The following is a 26,976-nucleotide window of genomic DNA, read 5'->3' on the forward strand; positions in this document are numbered from 1 at the left end:
ATCTGCCCCTAATGCCCCAGCGTGTATGGGAATAGTAGGAAAAGCTCTGTTTGATGTACAAAAAGCAATTTAGGAAAAAGCCAAATCCCCAGTGTGTGTGTATCCATGAACTGATACAGTGTCAGTCAGAGAGGGGACGCGGCAGAGCAGTTAATTACAAGTAAATGACAATTAAGAGAAGCAAAAAATGTCATCATAATACGATCATCAAAAAATCCCCATTATTATATGGGAATCTGAAAATTCAGGAAGTATCATCATACAACTGGGTACATATAAACGTATCATGTATTTAGTTTAAAAATCCAGGCTGTTTCTAACTGGAGTCATTTTTTAGCCAAATCTTCCCCCCTTGGGTCCCCATGAAGCCTCATATGTCAAACACAAGGCCCCGGGCCCGGCCCTCCTGGCTATTTTCTGTGGCCCCATTCTCCTCACATAGTAACTAAGGGGCCGATTCAATAAAGGCCGAAAACACGAGTGTTATTTATAGCATGTGTTAGAAATATTATCACTTCTTATACTTGTAGAATTAACGACTGATTCACAAAAAGGCAACTTGTCTGAATTAAGAAGCGATTTTATTGTGGTTATTTATCTGGCAATGACATATTTTTAAAAAGTGTCTTCAGACCCTCCTTCACCGCAAGGCTAGGGAGGGTCCCTTTATCCCCAACTAGAGGGCACATCAGGGCCAACGGTCTTCAGACCCCCCTTTGCCAAAAGGCTAGGGAGGGTCCCTTTATCCCCAATGGCACATCAGCGGCAACGGTCTTCAGACGCTCCTTTGCCAAAAGGCTAGGGAGGGTCCCTTTATCCCCAATGGCACATCAGCGGCAACGGTCTTCAGACGCTCCTTTGCCAAAAGGCTAGGGAGGGTCCCTTTATCCCCAATGGCACATCAGCGGCAACGGTCTTCAGACGCTCCTTTGCCAAAAGGCTAGGGAGGGTCCCTTTATCCCCAATGGCACATCAGCGGCAACGGTCTTCAGACGCTCCTTTGCCAAAAGGCTAGGGAGGGTCCCTTTATCCCCAATGGCACATCAGCGGCAACGTTCTTCAGACGCTCCTTTGCCAAAAGGCTAGGGAGGGTCCCTTTATCCCCAATGGCACATCAGCGGCAACGTTCTTCAGACGCTCCTTTGCCAAAAGGCTAGGGAGGGTCCCTTTATCCCCAATGGCACATCAGCGGCAACGGTCTTCAGACGCTCCTTTGCCAAAAGGCTAGGGAGGGTCCCTTTATCCCCAATGGCACATCAGGGGCAACGGTCTTCCGACCCTCCTTTACCAAAAGGCTAGGGAGGGTCCCTTTATCCCCAATTTGTCTTCAGCTGAGCATCATACCTTGTGAACCAGAATATTTGGCTTCAAAGCTTTATATTGGTATTAAATCCTCCTCTTCCTCCTCCTTCATCCTCCTCAGTGCCCTGTGTTTGTGCCAGGTCTACTTGCTCATAGCAACCAAGCTGATCGTGACTTGCCTGTTGGTCGCTGCAGTGTCCGGCACAGAACAATCAGGGATTGGCGATTTTGGTCTTTCTGGTTCTATGGCTTCACACCAAAAGTGCGAGGGGCCAAAATCTGAAGGAAGAAATGAGAAATAGTGATGGATTTGTGAAAAGAAAAAGACACTTTCCCATGTGCTGTAATGTAATCTTATGCTACATCTCCTCCTCCTCTCTATGGTATAATCCCATGTAATGAGCCCTAATTAGTATTATGTACTTCCTGCAATATCACAGACCCAGGGCAGAATGTTAGAAATTATCTAGAACCTTATTTAAAATAGTCTAGCACAGATGCTAAAGCCACTAAACCCCTTGTCACTTACCCTCAGCTGCAGCTTCAGTAGAACCTCACTGTTCTTTGCTTTGGACTTCAGGGGGAACCATTCCTCAATGGTCATGTCCTTGGCAGCCATGATGTTCGACAGGGGCACAGAGAGACTTCCCAGAATTTTATTGTCCTCATTTAGTACCTGTGAAAACAGCGCTTGTAAGTGGCCCAGAAAGGAAGGAGAACCGGCACAAAGGCAGCCCCCAATCTAGATCTACAGGAGTGAAGGGTCCAATAAGGGAAGGACATTTATACTCACCTTTAGCTTCATTTTCTCACCAAGTGGGTCCTTTATTAAGAACTGCATCCTCTTCTTAAATTCTGGCTCTCCGTTATTCTTTTTGCCCTGGAACAGAACAGAGATTCTAAATGAGAACTGGATCTAAAGAGATGTACCTGCTCATTATTGGGGTGAAGACACACAGAGTTACTAGTAGCAGCTATTTGTCACGGCTACTAAAATAGACAATGCTGATTTTACTGATAATTGTCTCTATGTGTGTTTAGCAGAGGCAATTCTCAGTATTGTCTATGGTAAAGTATTTTTTGGAGCTTAGTAGCAGTGAAAAAGTAGCTGCTATTAGTAGCTCAGTGAGTCTTTACCCTTACTGGTGTTGTAATAAGAGATTTGTGTATTTTTGTATATCCCAGTCCAGTCAGTTTTGAGATTGGCACTGGGATATATGTTCCTGCGTTACTCGTTATATAATGCAGAAAGCGCTAAGTCCTAATTAATTCCCCCGCCCTCCCACATTATGACCTGAAGCAAAAACACCTGAGACATTGACATTTTGTTGTTGGACACAGTAATGTCTGTACTCACCCCTTTCTTCTTTACTGTATCTCCGACAGTGACCTGCAGTTTGGCCAACGGGTTCAAATTGCTTTTCTTCGGCTGTTGGAGAAGAACAGATGAGATTAATAAAGTGTAAAATACATGGAATGGAACTCAAGAATGGGAGATTAAAGCAAGAAGCTTTACAGCTATTATGTGCCCAAGAGAGAGGCATCACTTCTTACTTACCCTTATCACCGGCAGACCCCTGCCTTTTTGGATAATGGTGTAGAGTACGGCCGATGACAACTCCTCACTCTTGGGAGGCTGAATTTGCTCGTTCAGTTGTAACACCTGAAAAACAATTAAATTAGATTTACAGCAAAGGGCAAAAGGCCCCAACTTTTCCCCAAGCAGCCAGAATAACGGAACATAGACTTTACCTTATCCAGCTGGGCAGGGTCTGAAAGGAGTCTGAGAGTTTCCACCTTGATATGGAGCTCCCCAGACTGCACTTTCTCCAACCGGAACCACTGCAGGGGGAGAGAGAACCGTAAGTTACATGGGATCGGTGGGAAATCAGTGATTATTACAGTGCATCAGCATGGGAGGGGCCCGGGTACACTCACCTTATTGATGCATTTCCTCTCTAGGACCTGGGAAACAGCAATCTTACAGCTGCCCAGTGGCTCATCTCTCGCTTCATCTCTGTCAAAAACCTCAAATACTATCTCCTGCCCTGGTAATTCCGAGAATAATATCTGTGGATAAAACACACAATGAGGTTACATTATCTGAGGAGGGATCTACTGCACGAGGCATAGACACTTAAATGACTCCAGTTTGATACCTCGAATATCTGGTTCCACCGCGGGTTCAGGGTCTTAGAGATCACACTCGTTTTGAATGTTTTGCCTCCTCCACGTATAACGACAAAAGGATCCGATTTCTTCGTGATAAAGTCCTTGGCGACAAGATTCTTAGCTCCTAATACGTGGATACGAAGTGCGTTCTGCAAGCAAAACAAAATGTCAGAGTACGGAATATAAACCCAGTGGGAGGAGTCAGATCCCCATAGACTTTCTATGTACAGAGGAACAGAAGGGGAAACAGGCGCACAGACCTGAGAGAGAATTAGTGGCCCTTACCTTGCGCTCTTTAAAGTGCAGCTCAGTCACATCAAATTTCGATGTTATGCGCTTCGTTATGTGTTTCGGGGAAACCAAGAATGTTGCAATTTTATCCACCACCATTTTCTGCGTCAGTCTCCTATAGGAGGAGAGAAGGAGATTAATAAGGGACATCAATGTACAAAAGAAGGGAAATATCCAGCTGCCCTGAGGCGGCTTCTGTGATGCCGCCCCCCCCCTCGCCCCCAGTGCTTTCCTATCCCTATGCCAGAGGGGGTCCAGGGGGGCCGAATGACTAGTGCAGAGAATACAATTGCACTCTTTAGTAGAGCCAAACTGCCAATTTAAAACTGGAAATTAAGCTCTTAAACCTACCAGGAACGACTAAATAAGAGTTGGGAAGAGAATAAGAGAGGGATAGTGGGCCATGACATTGGTAATAAAGACATTTAGAGAAATAATGGGGAAGTCCAAGAGGGATAGCTGGGAAAGGACGGGCAGAGGGCCAGTATATAAGTACAGCCAAGGGGGCACCACTTACTGAACACCAGGAATACTGAGCAGGCGGGTGAATCCTGTCCATTCTAGTTGCAACTCCTGCCATAAAGGGAGATCTTAGTTAGTGGGTTAGAACAGACCAAAATGGTACATCCCAAAATATAACCTCTAAATACAGTAACTTATTTTATATAGATTTGCCCTCTTCGGCACTAACCAGCTCCATACATTGCTGACTTACCGGTCGTTGAGGGAAATAGAAGGTCATTGCCCCAACTAAGGGCGCGTTTCCCATCAGCGGGGCAAGAATGATCCGGAATGTTCCCTCAAGCTGTCAGAGGAGAAATGACAATGATTATATGTTCCAGAGAAACAGGGAACATAGGCACAGACAAGCAGGGTCACTTACCTTTATGGAATTCACTGTGGCTACATGCCTTTCAAAGAATCCAATATTCACCTTCACTGGGGCATCATAACTATAAATAAGGGGCAAATGGTCAGTGACTGGGAAGGAATATTAAAGAGAGGGTTATACACAGGCTGGGAAAGAGACAACATTTACCTGATTTTGAGATCCACAATAATCTGCTTCTTCTCTAGATCTGATTGGACTCTCATATGATTCACCTGTGGGGGCTGAACAGTTACATGGGGGGGTTAGAATGGGTTTGGTGGGAGATCTCTAAGCAAGATAAGTTGGAGAGAGAATCTAAATACAGGCAGGGGATACTTACCTTTGTGCCCAAATCAATATCCATAAAGGAACAGTGCCTCAGATATTTGGAGCGGGAACGCAGTTTGGGCTGAATCTTCTGCTTCAGAAATTTCACCAAGTACTGGCGAAGGTAAGGCCACATATTCTCCATAAACTGCCGGGGGAAGAAAATAAGGCGTTAGTGTAAGGCAGGAATTCAGCTCTCAAACTAATGGCACCCAAATGCCCCCCCACATACCCAGCCACACACAGTGCCCACGTGGGAGCACCCAGTGGAACAGTATGAAGTATAGCACTTACCACTGTCAGGCACGTCACTCTTTCAAATTGGTCGTCTTGGACCTGCAGATTCAGAGAGAGAAGAATATTAGTGTCCGCGTTCCATTATTGCACTTAGAAAGTCACATTTTCACTGTATAAAAACTTCCCCTTGTTGTGCCCCTGATATCTGAGACACAGACCAATTGACAGGTTGCTAGGAATGGGACATTCTATTACATAGTAAAAGTTGAGTTTGAGATAAACTGCCCCTTAACTAAAGAATTCATTACTAGTGGCCCCTGTTTTATTAATGAAACGCTATCAGTAATGGGGGGCCTTACCTTCTGTGGGGCCTTTGCCTGTTCCTTGGCTTTATCCTCAGTCTTTATTGCTGGGGCCTGGGCTTTGGGCTTTCGGTACCAGTACCACATCACTAATCCCACAGCTATATAAGCAAATCTCAGGCCTGAGTATCCTCCAGAAAATCCCAATAACACGAACAGGATACATTTTGTAAAAGAAAAACCTAAAGACTGCGTTTCATCAGACATGATCAGTGAAAAAAGAGAAAAAAAGAGTAAAAGTACAAATACAATAATAATTAAAAGTAGCATTGTAAGGATTCGGGAGCGAGCTCCTTCCTCCTCAACTGCTAAAACTTGAAATGACTACAGACTGACAGCTGCTAAAGCTGTGTTTATCTTTATGACATCACAATGGTGTTGCCATGGGTTACATGTGATTGTGGCTAAGATGAGCAAGTACAAGTGATGACATCACAATGCCTCTTCCTCTGTTTATCAGGGTCCTTATAAGAAAAAAGCTAAAAGATTTGGGGGTGTTTGGGGATGATGCAGAATGGCGCCCCCTATAAAATAAATATGAAAAATAAAGGTCTGGGTGCAAGTAAGTCTGGTAGCCCTGGTTAAACCTGCCACATTTATTATATCGATTTCAGTACGCACATAGGGAAAGATCCCCCCTGGGCAATGATACCCCAAACATTGCCGCCCAATAGACACTGACACTACAACTCATGTTGGGAAATTGCTCATTAACACAGACAGATGCACGTTTCCTTTTCCTGTTCTTCTGTTACAGTAATGTATCGTTACCTTCTGTTCAATTGCTCTCAATAAAAAAAAAACTCATTGTTGAAAAAAACATCTTGAGCCTATTACAGTCTTGCCGAAGGGGTCACAGTAATTGCGAAGACACATGGGGCGATTAGTTGCCGCGACATTCAGAAATGTAGTTGTAGTAACCAATTGCAGTGATTTAGCCGCCGTAGGTTGAGATACGCGGTGTCGCAACCAATTCCACTGTTTACATGTGTGACGATTAGTCAACGCCACTTTTTCAGAAAGACACTGTGACTGGTGGGTTTTCGGTGTTAAGGGGGGCCCAGCTGTACTGTAATACGGGGATTAGCGGCCCCCCTGCTGTCAGAGAGCTGCAGACTTGGGTAGGGAGGGGCTCAGGGGCTGCAGGTTCTTTCCCCTACTCAGCTGTCTGTACTGCTTATTGGTTGCAGGCATTTAAGTCCCAGTAAAGCCGCATGGGGATTGGATGGGCTGGAGGGGAAGTTAAAACTTCACCCATCCAATCCCTGTGCAGCTCTACCGGTACTTAAACTTCAGTGACCAATGAGCAGTAGGGAAAGTTGTGTAGGGGAAAGAACATGCAGCCAGAGCTCCTCCCCTCCCTACCCAAGTCTGCAGCTCTCTGACAGCAGGGGGGCAGCTAATCTAATTAAGTACAGGCCCCCCCCAGCTGTGAGAGAGCAGTAAGGGCCCCTCCTTAAGTGATGAGCAAGTGGCCCGACACCTACTTTTCTGTGGTAAAAAACCCTGACAATTGAGTAAATAAGTGTAGCAGTGCAGTACTATAGGCTCATTAGGAATGACAGGGGGTGGGATTTCCTGGGGGGCAGGGGGGGTACCGGATATTACCCATGACACAGTCTGTAGGTTATTTCCCCTGAAATACAAAATACAGGAATAAAGCCTCGCTGTTCCCGCTCTGTATGTATGTATATCTTTATTTATAAAGCGCTACTTATGTACGCAGCGCTGTACAGTAGGATACATTAATCACAGGGCGGGGCTGCAGCAAATAACAATCTGCTTTGGGCCCAGAAATAAATCTTTTATTTTCATTTCTTCCCACCCCCCCCCGCGAGGATCCCTTTCCTCTCCCACTTCATCAGGGGATACTCTTGGGCTACTAAGTAAGTTCTCTGGGCTACATTCTACTATTAGTAACATGAACTGATACAGCATTGGCTCCCACCTTGAAGGAATCAAACCCCTGAGATAGCAGGTATAGTAGGGAGAGATGGTGCCTATAGTAGCAGTGGGATAATAGCCTCTGGGAAGGGACTGGGGCTGTGGGATAGCAGGTATAGTAGGGAGAGATGGTGCCTATAGTAGCAGTGGGATAATAGCCTCTGGGAAGGGACTGGGGCTGTGGGATAGCAGGTATAGTAGGGAGAGATGGTGCCTATAGTAGCAGTGGGGGGATAATAGCCTCTGGGAAGGGACTGGGGCTGTGGGATAGCAGGTATAGTAGGGAGAGATGGTGCCTATAGTAGCAGTGGGGGGATAATAGCCTCTGGGAAGGGACTGGGGCTGTGGGATAGCAGGTATAGTAGGGAGAGATGGTGCCTATAGTAGCAGTGGGGGGATAATAGCCTCTGGGAAGGGACTGGGGCTGTGGGATAGCAGGTATAGTAGGGAGAGATGGTGCCTATAGTAGCAGTGGGATAATAGCCCCTGGGAAGGGACTGGGGCTGTGGGATAGCAGGTATAGTAGGGAGAGATGGTAACTATAGTAGCAGTGGGGGGATAATAGCCTCTGGGAAGGGACTGGGGCTGTGGGATAGCAGGTATAGTAGGGAGAGATGGTGCCTATAGTAGCAGTGGGGGGATAATAGCCTCTGGGAAGGGACTGGGGCTGTGGGATAGCAGGTATAGTAGGGAGAGATGGTGCCTATAGTAGCAGTGGGGGGATAATAGTCTCTGGGAAGGGACTGGGGCTGTGGGATAGCAGGTATAGTAGGGAGAGATGGTGCCTATAGTAGCAGTGGGGGGATAATAGCCTCTGGGAAGGGACTGGGGCTGTGGGATAGCAGGTATAGTAGGGAGAGATGGTGCCTATAGTAGCAGTAGGGGGATAATAGCCTCTGGGAAGGGACTGGGGCTGTGGGATAGCAGGTATAGTAGGGAGAGATGGTGCCTATAGTAGCAGTGGGGGGATAATAGCCTCTGGGAAGGGACTGGGGCTGTGGGATAGCAGGTATAGTAGGGAGAGATGGTGCCTATAGTAGCAGTAGGGGGATAATAGCCTCTGGGAAGGGACTGGGGCTGTGGGATAGCAGGTATAGCTAAAAATTTATCAACAAGAACTTTTTATTTTTTGGAGTAAGACACATTCATGAATATGCTGTTTAATTAACAAATACGGAGAAGAAAATCAACATTTTTCACATTTTTAAAATGGAGTAAAGTTCAGTGTAACTCCTACCCCAGTACTCGGCTGCATTGCTTCATCCAATCTCCATTTACCTTACATTTAGGTGCAGTATCGGGGGCTCATTAGTTTATTTATGAGCATTAGCAGCCTATGGGCAGGGAACAAGCACAGTTTCTGTATACCTGAATACAATAAACACAGGTATTTTAAAATACAATATAACAAGTGTATTTTGTGTCTTTCTATATATATAAGTAGTCAAAAGCTGCCAACATATATGTTTATCCCTGCACTATTTTGCTAGTTTTTGCTTAAAGATGAGAAATTATCTGACATTTTAGGTGCTAAAGCGATTTGTTCTCCCATATGGGACTTCATAGGGGCAAGGAATTTACAGCTGAGAGTCACCTGACTCTCTCTCTGGTCTAGGAGGAGGAGCTAAAGACAGATTTGAAAAAATGTCAGTAAAATGTCATCTAAAAGAATAATTCGCTGAAGGTTAGGGAGAGAGAGAGGTTTGTGAATATGGTGCAAAATCCAACAAATCTAACTCCCCCCCATTGTGTTCATACATTAAGCGCTCGGCTGCGCACCCCACTCTCTGTAGGGAAAATGGACTTTTATGCGTTTCACAAAGTTTCACCATCTCTCAAATTTTCACAAAAATGTTTTTAGAGCAAAATTGGACAAATTTGCTCTTTGCTAATTCCAACAGCCCTGGTTAGGCAGATATAGGGGCGCACTGTTCATTCCATTGATGGAAAAAGCATTTATTGAGGTACAGGTATGGGACCTGTTATCCAGAATTCTCTGGACCTGGGGTTCTGGATAAGGGGTCTCTCCATAATTTGGATCTCCATACTAAAAAATCATTTAAACATTAATTAAACATAATAGGATTGTTTTGCCTCCAATAAGGGGTAATTATATCTTAGTTGGGATCAAGTACAGGTACTGTTTTATTATTACAGAGAAAAGGGAATCATTTAACCATTAAATAAACCCAATAGGGCTGTTCTGCCCCCAATAAGGGGTAATTATATCTTAGTTGGGATCAAGTACAGGTACTGTTTTATTATTACAGAGAAAAGGGAATCATTTAACCATTAAATAAACCCAATAGGACTGTTCTGCCCCCAATAAGGGGTAATTATATCTTAGTTGGGATCAAGTACAGGTACTGTTTTATTATTACAGAGAAAAGGGAATCATTTAACCATTAAATAAACCCAATAGGGCTGTTCTGCCCCCAATAAGGGGTAATTATATCTTAGTTGGGATCAAGTACAGGTACTGTTTTATTATTACAGAGAAAAGGGAATCATTTAACCATTAAATAAACCCAATAGGGCTGTTCTGCCCCCAATAAGGGGTAATTATATCTTAGTTGGGATCAAGTACAGGTACTGTTTTATTATTACAGAGAAAAGGGAATCATTTAACCATTAAATAAACCCAATAGGGCTGTTCTGCCCCCAATAAGGGGTAATTATATCTTAGTTGGGATCAAGTACAGGTACTGTTTTATTATTACAGAGAAAAGGGAATCATTTAACCATTAAATAAACCCAATAGGACTGTTCTGCCCCCAATAAGGGGTAATTATTAGGGATGCACTGAATCCACTTTTTTTGTATTCTGCCGAATCCCGAACCAAATCCTATTGAGTAGATAGTAAAACCTTTACTAAAGCTACAGAAAACATTGGAAGCATATGTAGAGCAGGGCTAGGGTATTACAGAAAGCAAGCCTTTGCCTACAGCTTGTTTAATTATTATAATATATGGTAAACACTTTTTAGTTGCCAAAAAAATAAAAATGTATGTGACTAACTGTAACTGAAATTGATTGTAATTTTTTATTGTGGGGAACCCCCTACCCAACATCCCCCAACCCCTCACCGTGAGGAACCCCCTACCCAACATCCCCCAGCAGGGCATTCCCCAACCCCCTCACCATGAGGAACCCCCAACCCAACATCCCCCGGCAGGGCATTCCCCAACCCCCTCACCATGAGGAACCCCCTACCCAACATCCCCCGGCAGGGCATTCCCCAACCCCCTCACCATGAGGAACCCCCTACCCAACATCCCCCAACCCCCTCACCATGAGGAACCCCCTACCCAACATCCCCCGGCAGGGCATTCCCCAACCCCCTCACCATGAGGAACCCCCTACCCAACATCCCCCGGCAGGGCATTCCCCAACCCCCTCACCATGAGGAACCCACTATCCTACATATCTCATCAGTACAGGACACACAGACATAAAAAGTATTACCACAGTGCCCCCTAACGCTATGCTGGCCACGGCCCCCCATACAATTGCCCCATAGACAGTACCCCCATATACAGTGCCCCCAATTGCCCCATACACAGTGCCCCCCAAAGACCTTGCCCCCATAGAAAGTGCCCCAATCGCCTCCATACAGTGCCAATTGCCCCATACACAGTGCCCCCATAGACAGTACCCCCCCAAAGACCTTGCCCCCCCCATAGAAAGTGCCCCCATACACAGTGCTGACTGTGATATCTATAAAGAAGATTGTAGAGAAAAGGAGTAGAAGGATAATATTAGCTGAACCAAACAGCAACTTCCAACCCAGCGTGGGAAGTCGCATTCATATCTGCATGTCTCCACACAACCACCAAATGTCTGACCTGGTATACTTGTGGTTATCAAACCATTGTGGTAAGTAGTCAGTATTTGTTTTATCTATGGTGATTGTTTGGGAGGGAAATGAAAGGGGTAGTTCTTGTAAGTTAAGGCCCGTTCCTGTTTTTACAAAGCATGTGTAATTCCCGGCATGTACTACAGCTGAAGGTGGTATATCAAATAGGGGACTAGAGGGATATAATAATGAAATGGTGGTACAGATTTTGGGGTCCCTTTGGGTATACAACCTCAAGATACATTGAAATCCCAGTGGGTCCGTGTGAGGGTTTAATGGAAAAGGCACTGTACCTAAGCTTGGCCTGGCTGCCGCGCAGGTAACGCAATCATGCTTGTTTTGTTCCCTTGCAGTGTAAAGAATCCATTTGTGCCCACTCGTTTCCCTCAGGAAACCCTGTTTCTATGGCATAGGATTCTTCAAATGTAACATTTTTAACATGTATGGTCTGGACTGGTGACGTTGGACTTTGGCTAAGTTCAGTTGGGTTGTCCATTTGAGTTTGATCCTCTGAGGATGTCACCTTCAGATATATTAATCTCATGGGGTCCTGACCTTTTACAGTTATGCCTATCCCATAATATCCTTCATCACTGGGCTTAGCTTGTTTAATGGTCAAAATTAGTGGATTGCATGCATCATTAGAGCACGACAAGGGGGTTGGACCCTTAATCAATGTTGTTCTACGCTGCATATCTTCCCTATTTTGGCCTGAGGCTCTTTGTGTTTCCCAACTGTCTGGGTCAGTCATCCACCAACTTTCAATCCAATGACAGGGTGGGAATTGATTACACATGTACTTGTGGCACAGTGCATATTCTCTGGCCTTAGATAGGGACTTACAAGAAACTACTGCACATGCATCAAATTTAATTGTAGTATCTTAGTCTTCTACAACTGTTAGCACAGGGGTGCCTTGTTTTGGATAAGTAGAAGAAGCTAATGAATGGTTTATACTTTGCATTGGAGTGGTTACCAGCCACCGTTTTGGTTTGATTTGAGGGTGAAGATGAGAATCTCCACCTACCTAAGGGGGGTTGAAGTGACATAGTTATGACGGTGAGGAAAAGCAAGATTGTTATTCCTATGGCGGTAAGATAGATGAACAATATAGTATGCATCACTGAAACTTCTCCTTTCCCTGGTTGCTACAGTGTCCCCGAATAAACCCATGGGCCTTCACTGACATTGAGACGAGCCATTCCCCAATGGGTTGTGACCCCCCTTTGTAGTCAGACTCCTCCATGGGGTTACTCGGGGTCCCTAAATTCTATCCCTGCCTGAAATAGTTTTACTAGTTTACAGTGACTTGCGTGTATCCAGGAAGTTCTTTCGGCTATCTTAACCGCTGTAGGGGTTGACAGTAGTACTTGGTATGGACCTTCCCAGCTGGGACCAGTTCTTTCTCTTGATTACTTTGACCCAAACGTACTCTCCAGGTTTCACGATTTCCTCAGGAACAGATTCGGTGGATTCTGGAAGAGAATTGGGGGATAAAAGGTCCCGTCTGTTAAGCATTTTACACATGTAATTTGGCCAGTGATTGGTCTGCCTCATCTTCCAATTTATCAAAAGCTTGTAACTGAGGGATTCTATATGGTTGGCCGTGCAAAGTTTCAAAAGGGGTAACACCCTTTTTACTTGGTGTAATTTTCATGTGTAACAGGGCTAACGGGAGAAATTATACCCAATTGGTATGTGTTTCGTCCATTAACTTTCTAAGCTTGCTTTTTAGTATTCCATTAAGTCTTTCGACCAACCCTGCAGATGCTGGAGGGAATGAACAATGACGTTTCAAAGCAATGTGAAAGTGTTTAGAAAGGTTAGTTATTATTTTGTTAACAAAATGTGTACCATTATCACTGTATATGTGCTCAGGGATTCCAAAGCGAGGTATGATTTCTTTTGTTAGTTTCTTTAGTAAGTGCGTCTGGGTTACTTACTGGAAAGGCTTCCACCCATCCGGTGAAGGCATTGATAATGACAAGACAGTATTTCTTGTTTTCACATTTGGTTAGTTCAATAAAATCCATGCATATTGTCTGGAAGGGGTATTGTGCCACTGGAAATCGGCTTTGTTTGGGGCGTAAGGCTCCTTGGGCATTGAACTTATTGCATGTGTGACATGCTAAACAAAATTTTTTAGAGTAATCTTTTGTACAGCTAATGAAGCTGCAATAACGGCTTGGACACATGGTGGCAAGCTGAGCGCCACGGGATCAAGTTTAGACGAATAGAATGCTATAGGCCTATGTTTGTCACCATACATTTGGGTTAAAACAAATGTCATATAACCATTTTTGCAGTCTACTGTTTGTGAGAAGGACTTAGAATAATCTGGAAATCCCAGCACTCCAGTACCAACTAATAACTGTTTTACCTTGGCAAAGGCTCTTTCGGCAAGCTCTGACCATAGCAATGGGTCTGTAGCTGCCATAGGGACGGTGTATATGAGTGTAGTTAAGGGTGATACCTCTTGTGCATAATTAGGGATCCACGCTCTTCAGAAGTTAATAAGTGCTAAAAAGGACATAATTTGTCCTTCTTTGTGCGTGTTTTTGGTGCCTGAAGTATAGCTATTTTTCTACTTTCATCTAGATGTCTGCCTTCCTATGTAATGTTATACCCAAGACATGTGTGGTCCACAATTGGAGTTTGGATTTATTTACCTTATGCCCATTTTCAGCGAGGAACTGAAGCAGCGCTAAGGTGTCTGCCTTACAGATCTCTTGGCTGGGTGAAGCCAGGAGGATATCGCCCACAAACAAAATCTGACTGTTACCCGGAGGGGTGAATTTGGCTAGATTTGCGGCCATTATCATTGAAAATATAGTGGGAGACTCACGGTAGCCTTGTACTAATCGCTGAAATGTATATTTCTTGTTTTTAAAGGTAAAAGCAAACCAGAACTGGCTATCCTTGTGGATCGGAATAGAAAAGAAAGCATTGCCGATATCTACTACAGAATAAATCCTATTTTCTGGGTTTAGATCATTCAGCAGCGTAAGTGGATCTGGTACACAGGGAGCGCGGGGTATGATTGCTTGGTTAACCGCTTGCAGGTCCTGGACCATACGCCAGAGACCCTCAGGTGTGGCTTTCTTTACTGGAAAGAGAGGTGAATTACAAGGGGAGTCTGGACATAGCCTCAAGACTCCGTTTTTGAGTAATCCTTCAATTATAGGAGTTATACCTTCCTCTGCCTCTTTGCGCAGAGGATACGTCTTTGATGGGGCCGATATGTGGATTTAGGGGTTATTTGGACAGGTTCTGCTCCCTTTATTAACCCAACGTCTGATTTACTGGTTGCCCAAAGGGTAGGTGGTAATTGGTCTAGTTCAGGTGGGTGCTCAAGGCCTTGGAGATGCGTAGCAGGGGTCCCTACCGTTACACAATTTACCTTTTGCCTGTAGACCCCTATGCGGGCAAGGTCATCTGCAGTTTTCAGACGCCATCTAGGGATCATTTCCCCTAAATCTTTCCACTCATGCATTTTGTTCTTGGAAAGGGACATGTGTTGTGGAGAATTAAATGACCAAGGAAGTGGTCGGAATTCATTGGGCAGTCCACATTTGGCAACACAATCCCCAGACTTGGTCCAGTAAATATACCGGATGGTGAGTGTGCCGTATTTATGTTTGTGGAACTTAGCCTCATAGTTCTCATCAGGACCAGAGGTGTGTTTATAAAACATAATACAATGCAAATTGTTTTGATAGTCTACATTGGGGATACCTCTGGTTTTTTCCTTTGCCAATTCCATTAACTCCTTGACTATTGACTTGGGCCCCTTATCTATAAGGTCAAGGCTATACAGATATGGCAGTGGTCCTTGAGACTCAACAACATTGAGTTCACCTACCCGTTCCACCCTGAATCCAGAGTGTCCAGGTACCAATGCAATACCCAACTTAATCAAAGTATCTCTTCCCAGTAGGTTTACTGGGCATCTATAAGAGAAAATAAATTGATTAGTTGTGGTATGGCCAGTCATTTTATCAAGGACAAGCACTGGCTCGGATAGGTATTCCTTGCGTAAATGCCCCCCTACCTCTCTTAGAAAGACATAGTCTTCTGACCTGGAGACATCAGGAAGGTCCCCAGGATAGATAAGTGACCTACAAGCCCCAGTGTCACAGAGAAATTTGAGTTGCTTCCCTGCCACTGGCTTATTACATGCTAAACTAGTCACCAGTTCACAGGATGGGGGTTGTGTCACTTGATTCGTCAAAATTAAGGTCATTGTCTCTTTGTCGGTTGGGGCAGTATTTTGCGATGTGCCCCGGTTTCCTGCAGTCGAAACATAGGCGTTCATTCCGGTTTCCACTAGTGCCCTCCCTCCTTTTCCTGTAATCTCCCTAGTCCTTCCCTTGCTCTCTTTCCCTATGTCTTCCCTGTTGACTTGTCTGACTACGTATATATCTTCTTCTATAACAAGGATCTGTTTCTTTCTTTTTACTCTGGAAATGTCTTTCAGCATGCCTAGCATACTCTAGAACTAGTCGCCCAGTCCTGTGATCAACCATGTGTTTAGTAATAAAACTACTGATTTGGGATAATGCTCCTTTGAGGAAGGCATTTTTTAATTGTTGTTCATATGGGGTATCATGCACCATCCTCCCAGCAGGCACATTTATACCACTATGATTATCAAATAAATCTTTCAGTCGGCCATAGTAATGGTCAACCGATTCTGCCTCTTCCTAGATACATTTATTAATTTCGACCCAATCATTTGCTGCATCTAGCACAGTCCAGTCACCACATACCAGACACCAATCTGGACCCAGGATTTGCCTATATACAACTGTTCTGTTTCCGCGCCGTTTAACTTATAACTTTTTACAAGACCTTCCACCCCTTGTATGAATTTAGATATATTAACTCGAGGGCAAGGTATTCCATCGGTCGCCTTACGGACGTCATCTAACGTCCATGTTCTATAAACTAACATAGTGTGTCCCTCATTATTTTGACCATAAAGGGGATTGGGGACCTCAATCATAGGATATTGATCTACTTGTATTCCGACGCCTGGAGCGAGGTCCCACTTGGGGTTTGTGAGACGCTGAATGTTCCATTTTACCCTGAAATTACCTTGGGTACCGGGGTTATTGTTACTACGAGATCTGGTCACAACAGGGGACCTGGTGCTTGTTGTAAGGTGGGTGGACATTTGGGGGTTAATTACCACGTTTCGGGTCTTTGAATCATCGGGACGGGTAAGCGATTTAGGGTACGCTACCTGTAACTCAGGGGGATTATCTGGGGATTTTTGGACGAGAGTAGTCAGTCCAACGGGCAATTGGGTTGTAAGTGACAAGTGGTCATATTTTGGAGGTGACTCTAGCACTTGTTGAGGGTTATTTTGGACTGTGGGGGCTGAGGGCTGTACCCGGGGAGCCTGTGGTTGTACGCAGGTAAGGAGATCATTATCCTCAGCCCTGACATACATAGCCCCATTGGCTTGCTTATTCTAATTTTCCCTCTTTACAGGCTCCTCTAACCATCTACGGGCAATATGTAAGCCCTTCATCTTTTGTTTCTTTACTTTAGTGCCAGCATCATGTTTGATAGCTCTGACCAACGCCCTACATTTTTCTCTAACTAGAACAGGATCAAAGGAAAAAAGTTTTTGCCACTGTACCAAAAACTTAATATTCCCTGGATCCTTATTACGCATGAACTGAGCATCCCCAGTCAGCATGTTGGTATTTTTACAACAGCTATTTCCCATGGTTAATAGCAAGTTTACAAATGGAACTACCACTCCTATGAGGTCCCAAGCACTCTTATTCACACAACAACACTTACAAATGGAATTATCACTCCTATAAATTCCCAATCACTCTCTTTCACGCCACAACAGTATAAAGGATCAATATAGCTTTTAAAAGGTACGTCTGAAAAGTAAAATTTACACTAGGACTGGTGTCAGGATCAGCCAGGTTTCGAACACCACTTGTGGTGGTCCTGGTGGCATGCATTTGCCTCTGTAGCCACTGGAGGCATTTCGGTCTGTCTGTTTCTTCTCTTGGCTCCTACTTTCTGTCTGCTCTCTTTCCTCCGCCCACCTCATTAACCACATGTGTTTCCCATCTCCTAATCTTCACCCTTTATAAGCCTTTCCCTGACTATTGCCCCTTGCTTGGTCATTAATTGTCTCTCGTGACCCTGCCTTCGTGTTCCCTGTTCCTGTGTCTGTTCTTGTTCCCGCTGGTTCCAAGCTCCAGTTCCGTGTCCTGATCCTGCCTTCTGCCTTGTTCCTGAGTCCTTTCTAGTCCTGCCTTGATTTCCCGGTTTTGACCTTGGCCTGTCCTTGACTTCGCTTGACTGCCGCTTGCCCTGACCTTTTGCCTGTTTTTGGATTCTGCCTCTGCCTGCCGTTCTACATTCAGTTTGTATATTCGTTGTGTGTTCGGTTACATCACTAAGTTTATTAAAGTTCTTCACTTTCAACATGGCCTCCGACACCAGTTCTGTGACTTATAGTTACACTCCGGGTTACCCAGTCTTCAGGCTCCCACCTTCCTGGTACTCCACAGCGTCTCCTCAGGGAGATCGTGACAACTGGTACCTGAATGTTCATTTTAATGTGCACACAAACTTTTTTATTTGTTAACCCTAGTCTTGTTATACTGACTAGGGGGTACAGGAGCTATAGAGTCTCTACCAGCTGTCAATACAGACTGCTGGTATCACCAGTGTCGGACTGGGATCTCAGGGGCCCACCAGAAGACCTTAGAACATAGGCCCACTCTCCATACTAATTTTCTTCCTTTTCCTGACCCAACCTCTTTATTCTACTTACACACTAGCATCTATTCTTCCATCTATTTCTCCTCTTTGTTCCCATTCAGAAATAGAAAATGACCATGAAGTAGGCCAAATGGTCAGGAGCAGGAGGGCCCACTGACACCTCCTATAATTTAACCAATATCCAATTACAATAGTACTTATTCACTCTCTTACTTTTGTGACAACAATTTTTAGGTACTAAAGACGATGACTTGGTCTGTTGCCGGTACTTTATATGGGGGGTACTCTCTATGGGGGCACTTCCGGATTTGGTTCAGCTCAGAGCAAGGATTCGGCCAAAACCGAATACCTTGAAAAAAGGCAGGATTCGGCCCGAATCCCGAACCGAATCCGGTGCATTGCTAGTAATTATATCTTAGTTGGGATCAAGTACAGGTACTGTTTTATTATTACAGAGAAAAGGGAATCATTTAACCATGAAATAAACCCAATAGGGCTGTTCTGCCCCAATAAGGGGTAATTATATCTTAGTTGGGATCAAGTACAGGTACTGTTTTATTATTACAGAGAAAAGGGAATCATTTAACCATGAAATAAACCCAATAGGGCTGTTCTGCCCCAATAAGGGGTAATTATATCTTAGTTGGGATCAAGTACAGGTACTGTTTTATTATTACAGAGAAAAGGGAATCATTTAACCATTAAATAAACCCAATAGGGCTGTTCTGCCCCCAATAAGGGGTAATTATATCTTAGTTGGGATCAAGTACAGGTACTGTTTTATTATTACAGAGAAAAGGGAATCATTTAACCATTAAATAAACCCAATAGGGCTGTTCTGCCCCCAATAAGGGGTAATTATATCTTAGTTGGGATCAAGTACAGGTACTGTTTTATTATTACAGAGAAAAGGGAATCATTTAACCATTAAATAAACCCAATAGGGCTGTTCTGCCCCCAATAAGGGGTAATTATATCTTAGTTGGGATCAAGTACAAGGTTTTGTTTTATTATTACAGAGATAAAGAAAATCGTTTGTTTATAATTAGAAATAATTGATTAAAATGGAGTCCCCTGCCTGTACACAGTTGTGGGTGCAGTTGCACTACCACACATGCAACACAATTTTTGGGGAAAACATTCCCCCCAGAACATCCCCCCAGAAAACGGGTTTAAATGGGAAATCAGGGCATTTTCAAATCTTGGAGAGGGGAGACATTAGGGGGCTGTTTGTGCATAGAGCTTCTGTATACGCAGCACATACAGCAGCCCAGTTCCTTGTTGCTAGCAATTCCCTATGGCAGGTTGATTCTAGTTGCAGGGAAAGTATAGGGAAGCTATTCCCAAAGTGTATTTTCTGCAACACCACTGAACTACTCAGACCAACTAAATGGCACCCCCACTCTATGGTGCTAAAAAGAGACATACATATGGGGCTAATCCCCCTGCCAACCATGGGGAGATGATCTGTGCAATCTCATCTGGACCCCAGGGGCCCCCAGGTGCCCCATCTCCATTGTGCCACTACTGTTTGGTGCAGTGAAGAATAATCCCACAATTTATATGACAGGGCTTAATACCGGTAATTAAGCAAATGCACAGTGCAACTGTCACACACAAACTGCCATATTTTACCCACAATGCACATTTTCATTATAAGTGTAGTAGCGGGAGTGTGAGTTGCCACCTTTACAGGGATGTCTGGGTGTTTTTTTAGCGGCACGTCAGTTGCATGTGTCCTGTGCTTTTCACCTAATTGGGCATTTACTTAGGAGGCTGATCCTGCTGAATTGTGCTTAGTACAGGGGAATCCCTATGTGCCATAGTTTTATGGTATCTCTCTGTAAAGGCTATGAGCAAACTTAGGGGGCTGTTCCTGCTGAATTGTGCTTAGTACAGGGGGATCCCTATGCTGCCATAGTTTTATGGTATCTCTCTGTACAGGCTATAAGCAAACTTAGGGGGCTGTTCCTGCTGAATTGTGCTTAGTACAGGGGGATCCCTATGCTGCCATAGTTTTATGGTATCTCTCTGTACAGGCTATGAGCAAACTTAGGGGCTGTTCCTGCTAAATTGTGCTTAGTACAGGGGAATCCCTATGTGCCATAGTTTTATGGTATCTCTCTGTAAAGGCTATGAGCAAACTTAGGGGGCTGTTCCTGCTGAATTGTGCTTAGTACAGGGGAATCCCTATGTGCCATAGTTTTATGGTATCTCTCTGTAAAGGCTATGGGCAAACTTAGGGGGCTGTTCCTGCTGAATTGTGCTTAGTACAGGGGAATCCCTATGTGCCATAGTTTTATGGTATCTCTCTGTACAGGCTATGAGCAAACTTAGGGGGCTGTTCCTGCTGAATTGTGCTTAGTACAGGGGAATCCCTATGTGCCATAGTTTTATGGTATCTCTCTGTAAAGGCTATGAGCAAACTTAGGGGGCTGTTCCTGCTGATTGTGCTTAATACAGAATTTGGTGCAAAGTGTGCCGTGTCAGGCGTGAAAGCGGAGCGTTTGTGCCCAATGGGAAGAACCATGCGGTGCGCGGGAAAAGAGCATTCTGGTTTTATAACTGGAACTAAGAACTAGCAGGTAGCACAGGTTGCAAAAAGACTCCATCAAGCCCAACCCTTGTACAAAGGATTCCTTCTTAGCTTCTAACTAAAGACGGCACTAAATTAAATTCCAATGGGTCCCTGTACTAACGGAAGTTAAAATGGCAATGCACAGGCCAAGCAAAGGGTCCGGCCAATTGGCCTGCCCAACTGATATCTGGCAGGTTTGAAAATCCAGTCCGACTGGTCTATCCTGTATGATTCTATTATTGTTCCCTGGGCCACTGATTGGATCAGCCCAATTGGCCCAATTTACAAAATGAGTGTCCAAATTGTGCTGAGATCTGCTCATTTGCTGCCCTCTCCGTATGAGCAGATCTCGCAGTATATTATAGGGGTTGTTCATTTTTAAATTCCCTTTAAGTATGATATAGATAGATATTCTGAGACAATATGCAATTGGTTTTTATTTTTTATTGTCTCTGGTTTTTTAGTTATTTACCTTTTTGTCCAGTAGCTCTGCAGTTCGGATTTTAAGCACCAATCTGGTTGTTAGGGTCTTGATTTCTTGATTATCTTAGCAACCAGGCAGTGGCTTGAATGAGAGACTGGAATATAAATACAAGAGATAATGAATAGAAAGATAAGGAATAAAAAGTAACAACAACTATAAAACTGGAGCCTCACAGAGCAATAGGTTTTTGGCTGCCGGGGTCAGTGACCCCCATTTGAAAGCTGCAAAGATGTAGAAAAGGAAGGCAAATAAAGAAAAACTATAAAAATAAATGAAGATCAATTGCAAAGTTGCCAGGAATAGAATATTCTATAACATAATAAAAGTTAACTGTAAGGTAAACCACCCCTTTAAGAAGCATTGTGAGGTTTGGGCACTTGGGCAGAACACAGCTCTGAGCCCATTGGAGGATATTCTGCTGCTAAGCAAGTAATTCATATGGCAGAATCATCCCTCCATCCAGGTTTGGACACACTAAAAACATATATTACATATTCCCTGCCCCTGCTTAGCATAAGCCCGCCCCCGAGCTTCCAAATGGCCACACAGCATGCGTTCCTGCAGTCACACAGATACAGAAATCCCAGAATATATACCTGCAGCACTGACCTATAGCAACATTTTATAGTTTTCCCTTTAATATCGCGCTGCTATTCTACGTGTCATAGTGTTTCTACTTACCCTGATGGTATTTTGCAGAAAAATTGTATTCCAGTAAGGACAATATGAAGAGACTGAGGAGTATTTGGTAAGAAAAAAAAAATTCCTTGTGTGGGGGGGAACACTATGATGTAGGGATGCCCAAATCAATGATTTGGCAAAGATTTGGTGCATTCCTATGTTATTATTCAGAGGCGTCATCCATTTGTCAAAAACGGCATAAAATGGATAAAGAAGTGACCCCGCCCCGCCCCTTTAATGCATTTCTAGCATTTATTTATAGTAACATAAACTGAGGAGTTTGGGTTTGTTTCGTTACAGATAATAAAGCTGACGAGGCGCCAAGTGAGTAAACGCTGTAACTGAATGTACTCTGTGTGTAACTGTTTGTTCCTCTGCTTTATATCTAATCCTTACTCACAGTTCTCCCTACAGACTAAAGTTGGCCATACACTGTAAGATTCGCTGGTTTGCCGAGATTGAGTGGATCTTCTCCCCATATGCCCACCTAAGGGTGAGAGATATTCGACTGTTTGGCCCTAGGGCCAACCAACTGGCTTAAAGCGCCGGGCACGGGCGCTGTCAGTTCAGAGAGCATCAACAAGCCAATGTGGTCCCTGATCTGACAGAAAATTAAACCCATAACAAATAAATATCACGGGAGCACTTACCGGTCAGCTCTGTCCTGCTCAACGTACTTGCTGACACCCAGACAGCATGAATCCATCAGAAAAAATAAAGTATACGGAGCAGTTTCAACATCGCTGAATAAAAACAGTATTTATTGTAGTCATTTAAAAGCATATGCCAAAACAATCAGGGTAATACGCTTGACGCGTTTCATGGCGTCACGCCACTTTCTTAAAACCCGGCTGATCGAGATCTGCCCACTTTCAAGCCAGATGTCGGGGAGGCCCTTTGGGGGTGCTCATACATTGGCAGATAAGCTGCCGAATCCGTCTAAAGGACCAATATCCATACCTCCCAACATTTGAAAAATGAAAAGAGGGACAAAAAAATTTGGCGCGCCACGCCCCAATTACCACACCCCATTTAAAAAAAAAAAAAAAATACTCCTTTTATATAGTTGAAATGGTGGGATCAGACGCAAAATGTGCTATACCCTCATACTGTACTACCTAAGGAAAACAATATAGCAACTCCTACATATAAAATACAAATATAGAGAGAAGGTAGTCAGTTATAAGTGAGTTATAACTATGTACCAGTTTTGCCCCCATACACAGTGCCCCCATACACAGTGCCCCCATAGAAAGTAACCCCATACACAGTGCCCCCCTAGAAAGTGCCCCCCATTGCCCCCATAAACAGTACCCCCCATACACACGGCGACAGGCCCTTTTATAAGGTTGCGCCCCCCGTGTGTACATGTGACGTCAATAAGCACGGGGCACAACCTTATAAAAGGGCCTGTTGCCGCCGTATAAGGAGTGGAACCGCTGAAGAAGGAGCGCCCGGCTCCAGCCAGCGCATCCCGCTGTCTCGAATAGTTCAATGAATCTCCCTTAATCTATTACGGAAATGCAGTACATTCATTGAACTACCCAGGACAGCGGGATGCGCTATTAACACCGGGACAGTCCCGCGGAAAGTGGGACAGTTGGGGGGTACGAATATCGGCAGCTGAAATCGGCCCAGGTATGGGCACCGAAATGTGTGGCTAGTTACTGGGGGGGCTTCTACTTTTACCAGAGAGACTCAATGATCATATAATGATGGGTCAGCCATGTCCATACCTCCCAAATGTCCCCATTTTCGCAGCTCAGGCCACAGTGCTGGATTCTTATTGAAAAGTCTCTCATTTCCCTTTGATCTCCTGCACTGAATGCTAAAAACGATACAATGTTTCTCAAACTTAATTAGATAACTAGCTTTTGGCAGAGCCCAGAAAAACCTTCCGTTATAATAAAAGGAATTTGTGCCCAGGGGGATAATGTAATCAAAGACACTGTGTTAGCCCAGTTGCATAAACACATAGCAACCAATCAGCTGGTAGAATATACTGGTCACCTGTTCAAAAGCAAACACCTTATTGGTTGCTGAGCAAACGTATTGCCTTTTATTAGATATGGTGGCTCGTGCTTATTAGGGATGCACGGAATCCAGGATTCAGTTCCGGATTCGGCCAAGATTCAGGCTTTTAATAGTAAACTCGGCCAAATCCACGCTCCTGGCCGAACCAAATTTTTGTCACATAAACATGGAAATTGAACATTTTTCACCAAGTGTGAAGTGCACGGATCTCTTAAACCCTTCCTTGTCCCAATTTACAAATGGAAATTAAGTTTCGGATTCGGTACGGCATTGGATCAAATCTTTCCGGGTTCTGCCGGATCCTAAAATAGCAGATTTGGTGCATCCCTAGCGCTTACATAGAACATACAGCCATTCTGAGTGTGTGAGTTACGTTTGCCTTTAAGGGCACAGATAGGCTAATGGGAGCCAAAGTTCTAATTTCACTTCTGTTGGACTCTTTCCCAGGACGAGGTCCTTTCTAATTACGCAACTTGCAAGAGGATTCACTATGTATTCGTTATGCTGCTGTCATTTATTATGTAATCATTCTGGTTACTAATTTTTTCTTAGAAAAGAAGAAAGCCCAGTTCAGCTGCGGGAATGAGATGCGGGAATGTCGGACCATCTATGTGCTTTGAGAACTCTATGTGAGTCTTGCCTGATTCCCAACCTGTAACCTAGTGCAGGCAATAGTAACAACCAAGCAAAAATATTCAACCAATAAATGACTTACTAACGAGCATTTAGCCACCCCTTATTCCAGCCCCTTCTAGCATGGGAGGGGTTAATAAATCTGGACTCGGTACATGGGGCTTCCAGATAAGGGATCTTTCCGTAACTTGAATCTCCATACCTTAAGTCTACTAAAAAATCATTTAAACCCAATAGGATTGTTTTGCCTCCAATAAGGATTCATTATATCTTAGTTGGGATCAAGTACAGGTACTGTTTTATTATTACAGAGAAAAGGGAATCATTTAACCATGAAATAAACCCAATAGGGCTGTTCTGCCCCAATAAGGGGTAATTATATCTTAGTTGGGATCAAGTACAGGTACTGTTTTATTATTACAGAGAAAAGGGAATCATTTAACCATGAAATAAACCCAATAGGGCTGTTCTGCCCAAATAATGGGTAATTATATCTTAGTTGGGATCAAGTACAGGTACTGTTTTATTATTACAGAGAAAAAGGATATTATTTTTAAATAATTAGAATTATTTGCTTATAATGGGTATATGGAAGATGGCCTCTCCGTATGTAGCACACCCTTGGGTGAGACTAATATGTATGGGTAACTCCAGCACGCTCAGTGACACCCCAATGACTGACCACATTAATGGTAAACAAGAAGATCCCTTTTCTTTATTAAATGTAACAAACAATCAGCAGGGATCTGACTATAACTGACAATAGTAAAGCTATGGGTTAATAGTACACAGTTCCCCAATAGTGTGTGGGTTGCAGGTTACTCACAGTCTGTGCCTAAATCACTGTATCACATTTAGTAACAGATCTCAGATGGGACGGAGGCAGCTCTGTAATCACCTGGGCCTGTGTGCAGCCTGTCAGCCTGGGACTTTCCTACCAACAGCGGCAGCTTCCCCGGCTCCCTTTCTGGCTGGCACTGATAGCTCTGTTACAGGTGTAAGTCCAGGGCTGGGAGAGCAGGGTCAGCTTCTCCCTGTAGCAGCTTCCCCTGGGTCAGGATCCCTGCAGGTGTCTCTCCCCTCTGGCAGCTCTCCCACACAGACCAGGTACACCAGTCAGTAATTTCTCTCTGACACACACTTCTCTCCCCTTTTTATAGTCCAGGAGGGTGGCCCTCACAAATATTTTGCGCCTTTTCTTATCATTGGTGGATTCAAAGCCCCAGCCAGGTCCTCAGCTCTGAGGCATGCTGGGATATGTAGTCCTGTAAACTGTCTATACAAACTATATATATATATATATATATATATAAGGAGATGCAAGTTTGCTATGGTGAGCACTTGTTCATGTTCCTCGCTTTAGTTAGGGGTGTTACACGTAATTCTGAAATTTCTGGATAACGGGTTTCCATATAAGGGATGCTATACCTATATCCTGTAAGTATCAGCTGCAATCTCTCTGGTAACAGTTTAAGGGCAAAACACCAAGTGATAGGAGCACCAGGTAGTGCTGTGAGTTTTAAAGGAAAACTATACCCCCAGAATGAATACTTAACCAACAGATATCATATATATATATATATATATATATATATATATAGATAGATAGATATACACAGTTTATATTATATTAAGTGACCTATTAAAGAATCATAGCAAACTGGAATATATATATATATATATATATATATATATATATATATATATATATATATATATATATATATATATCAGTAAATATTTTGTGATAGGCTGTGTGCTCCCTCAGAGATCAGCTGACATGAAATAATGCCGCCATTTTGTGTTGGGCTGTGTGCTCCCTCAGAGATCAGCTGACAGGAAATAATGCCGCCATTTTGTGTTGGGCTGTGTGCTCCCTCAGAGATCAGCTGACAGGAAGTGATGCAGCTCAGTATGACTGGAAGAGGAGGCAGTGTGAGACAGAAAAAAAAGAACTTTGCCCATTAAATTGCGGATGTTTCAGTGCCCTCGGTTTGTTTGTGTGGGCTGTGGATCCTATGATTACAGGGCCCTTAGTATTTAAAATGAAGTACCCAGTGGCACATTCTACTAAAGTATATCTCTATGAAAATAGTTTATTTAGATGAAGCATATATTTACATATGAGACCTACATTGTTCGGGGGAATAGTTTTCTCTATAAAAATCCATTTATCCGGTTGAAAATATGGTGATACAGTGCCGTGGTTTTGTATAAGTGACGAGAGAGGAGTTTAATCCTTTGCCAAATATTGAAAGCCGATGGCCGTGATATTTGCAGTACAGGTATGGGATCCCTTATCCGGAAACCCATTATCCAGAAACTTCCGAATTATGGAAAGGCCATAAACTCCATTATAAGCAAATAATTCTAATTTTTAAAAAGGACTCCATTTTAATCAATTATTTCTAATTATAAAAAAACAATTTTCTTTATCTCTGTAA

General features: G+C 43.7%; 1 protein-coding gene and 1 long non-coding RNA gene across 2 annotated transcripts; both read right to left on the minus strand.

Annotated features, from left to right (window-relative positions):
• Positions 1-562: 562 nt before the first annotated feature.
• Positions 563-6,662, minus strand: LOC101732649 (extended synaptotagmin-1). The gene is made up of 16 exons (XM_004914160.4): positions 5,560-6,662; positions 5,258-5,299; positions 4,977-5,111; positions 4,805-4,878; positions 4,649-4,718; positions 4,481-4,570; positions 4,283-4,338; positions 3,760-3,880; positions 3,462-3,623; positions 3,241-3,372; positions 3,055-3,144; positions 2,861-2,965; positions 2,660-2,731; positions 2,096-2,182; positions 1,832-1,978; positions 563-1,581 (listed from the first exon to the last, which is right to left on the minus strand). The coding sequence occupies exons 1-16, from the start codon at positions 5,830-5,832 to the stop codon at positions 1,546-1,548; spliced, it is 1,692 nt and encodes a 563-aa protein (XP_004914217.2). The 5' UTR covers positions 5,833-6,662; the 3' UTR covers positions 563-1,545.
• A 5,964-nt stretch (positions 6,663-12,626) lies between these two features.
• Positions 12,627-25,661, minus strand: LOC116410478. The gene is made up of 3 exons (XR_004222444.1): positions 25,431-25,661; positions 21,173-21,278; positions 12,627-12,838 (listed from the first exon to the last, which is right to left on the minus strand). It is a non-coding gene; the product is annotated as an uncharacterized LOC116410478 (long non-coding RNA).
• Positions 25,662-26,976: the final 1,315 nt, after the last annotated feature.

The sequence above is a fragment of the Xenopus tropicalis genome, chromosome 4 (assembly GCF_000004195.4).
Source record: "Xenopus tropicalis strain Nigerian chromosome 4, UCB_Xtro_10.0, whole genome shotgun sequence".
NCBI classification, from domain to species: domain Eukaryota; kingdom Metazoa; phylum Chordata; class Amphibia; order Anura; family Pipidae; genus Xenopus; species Xenopus tropicalis.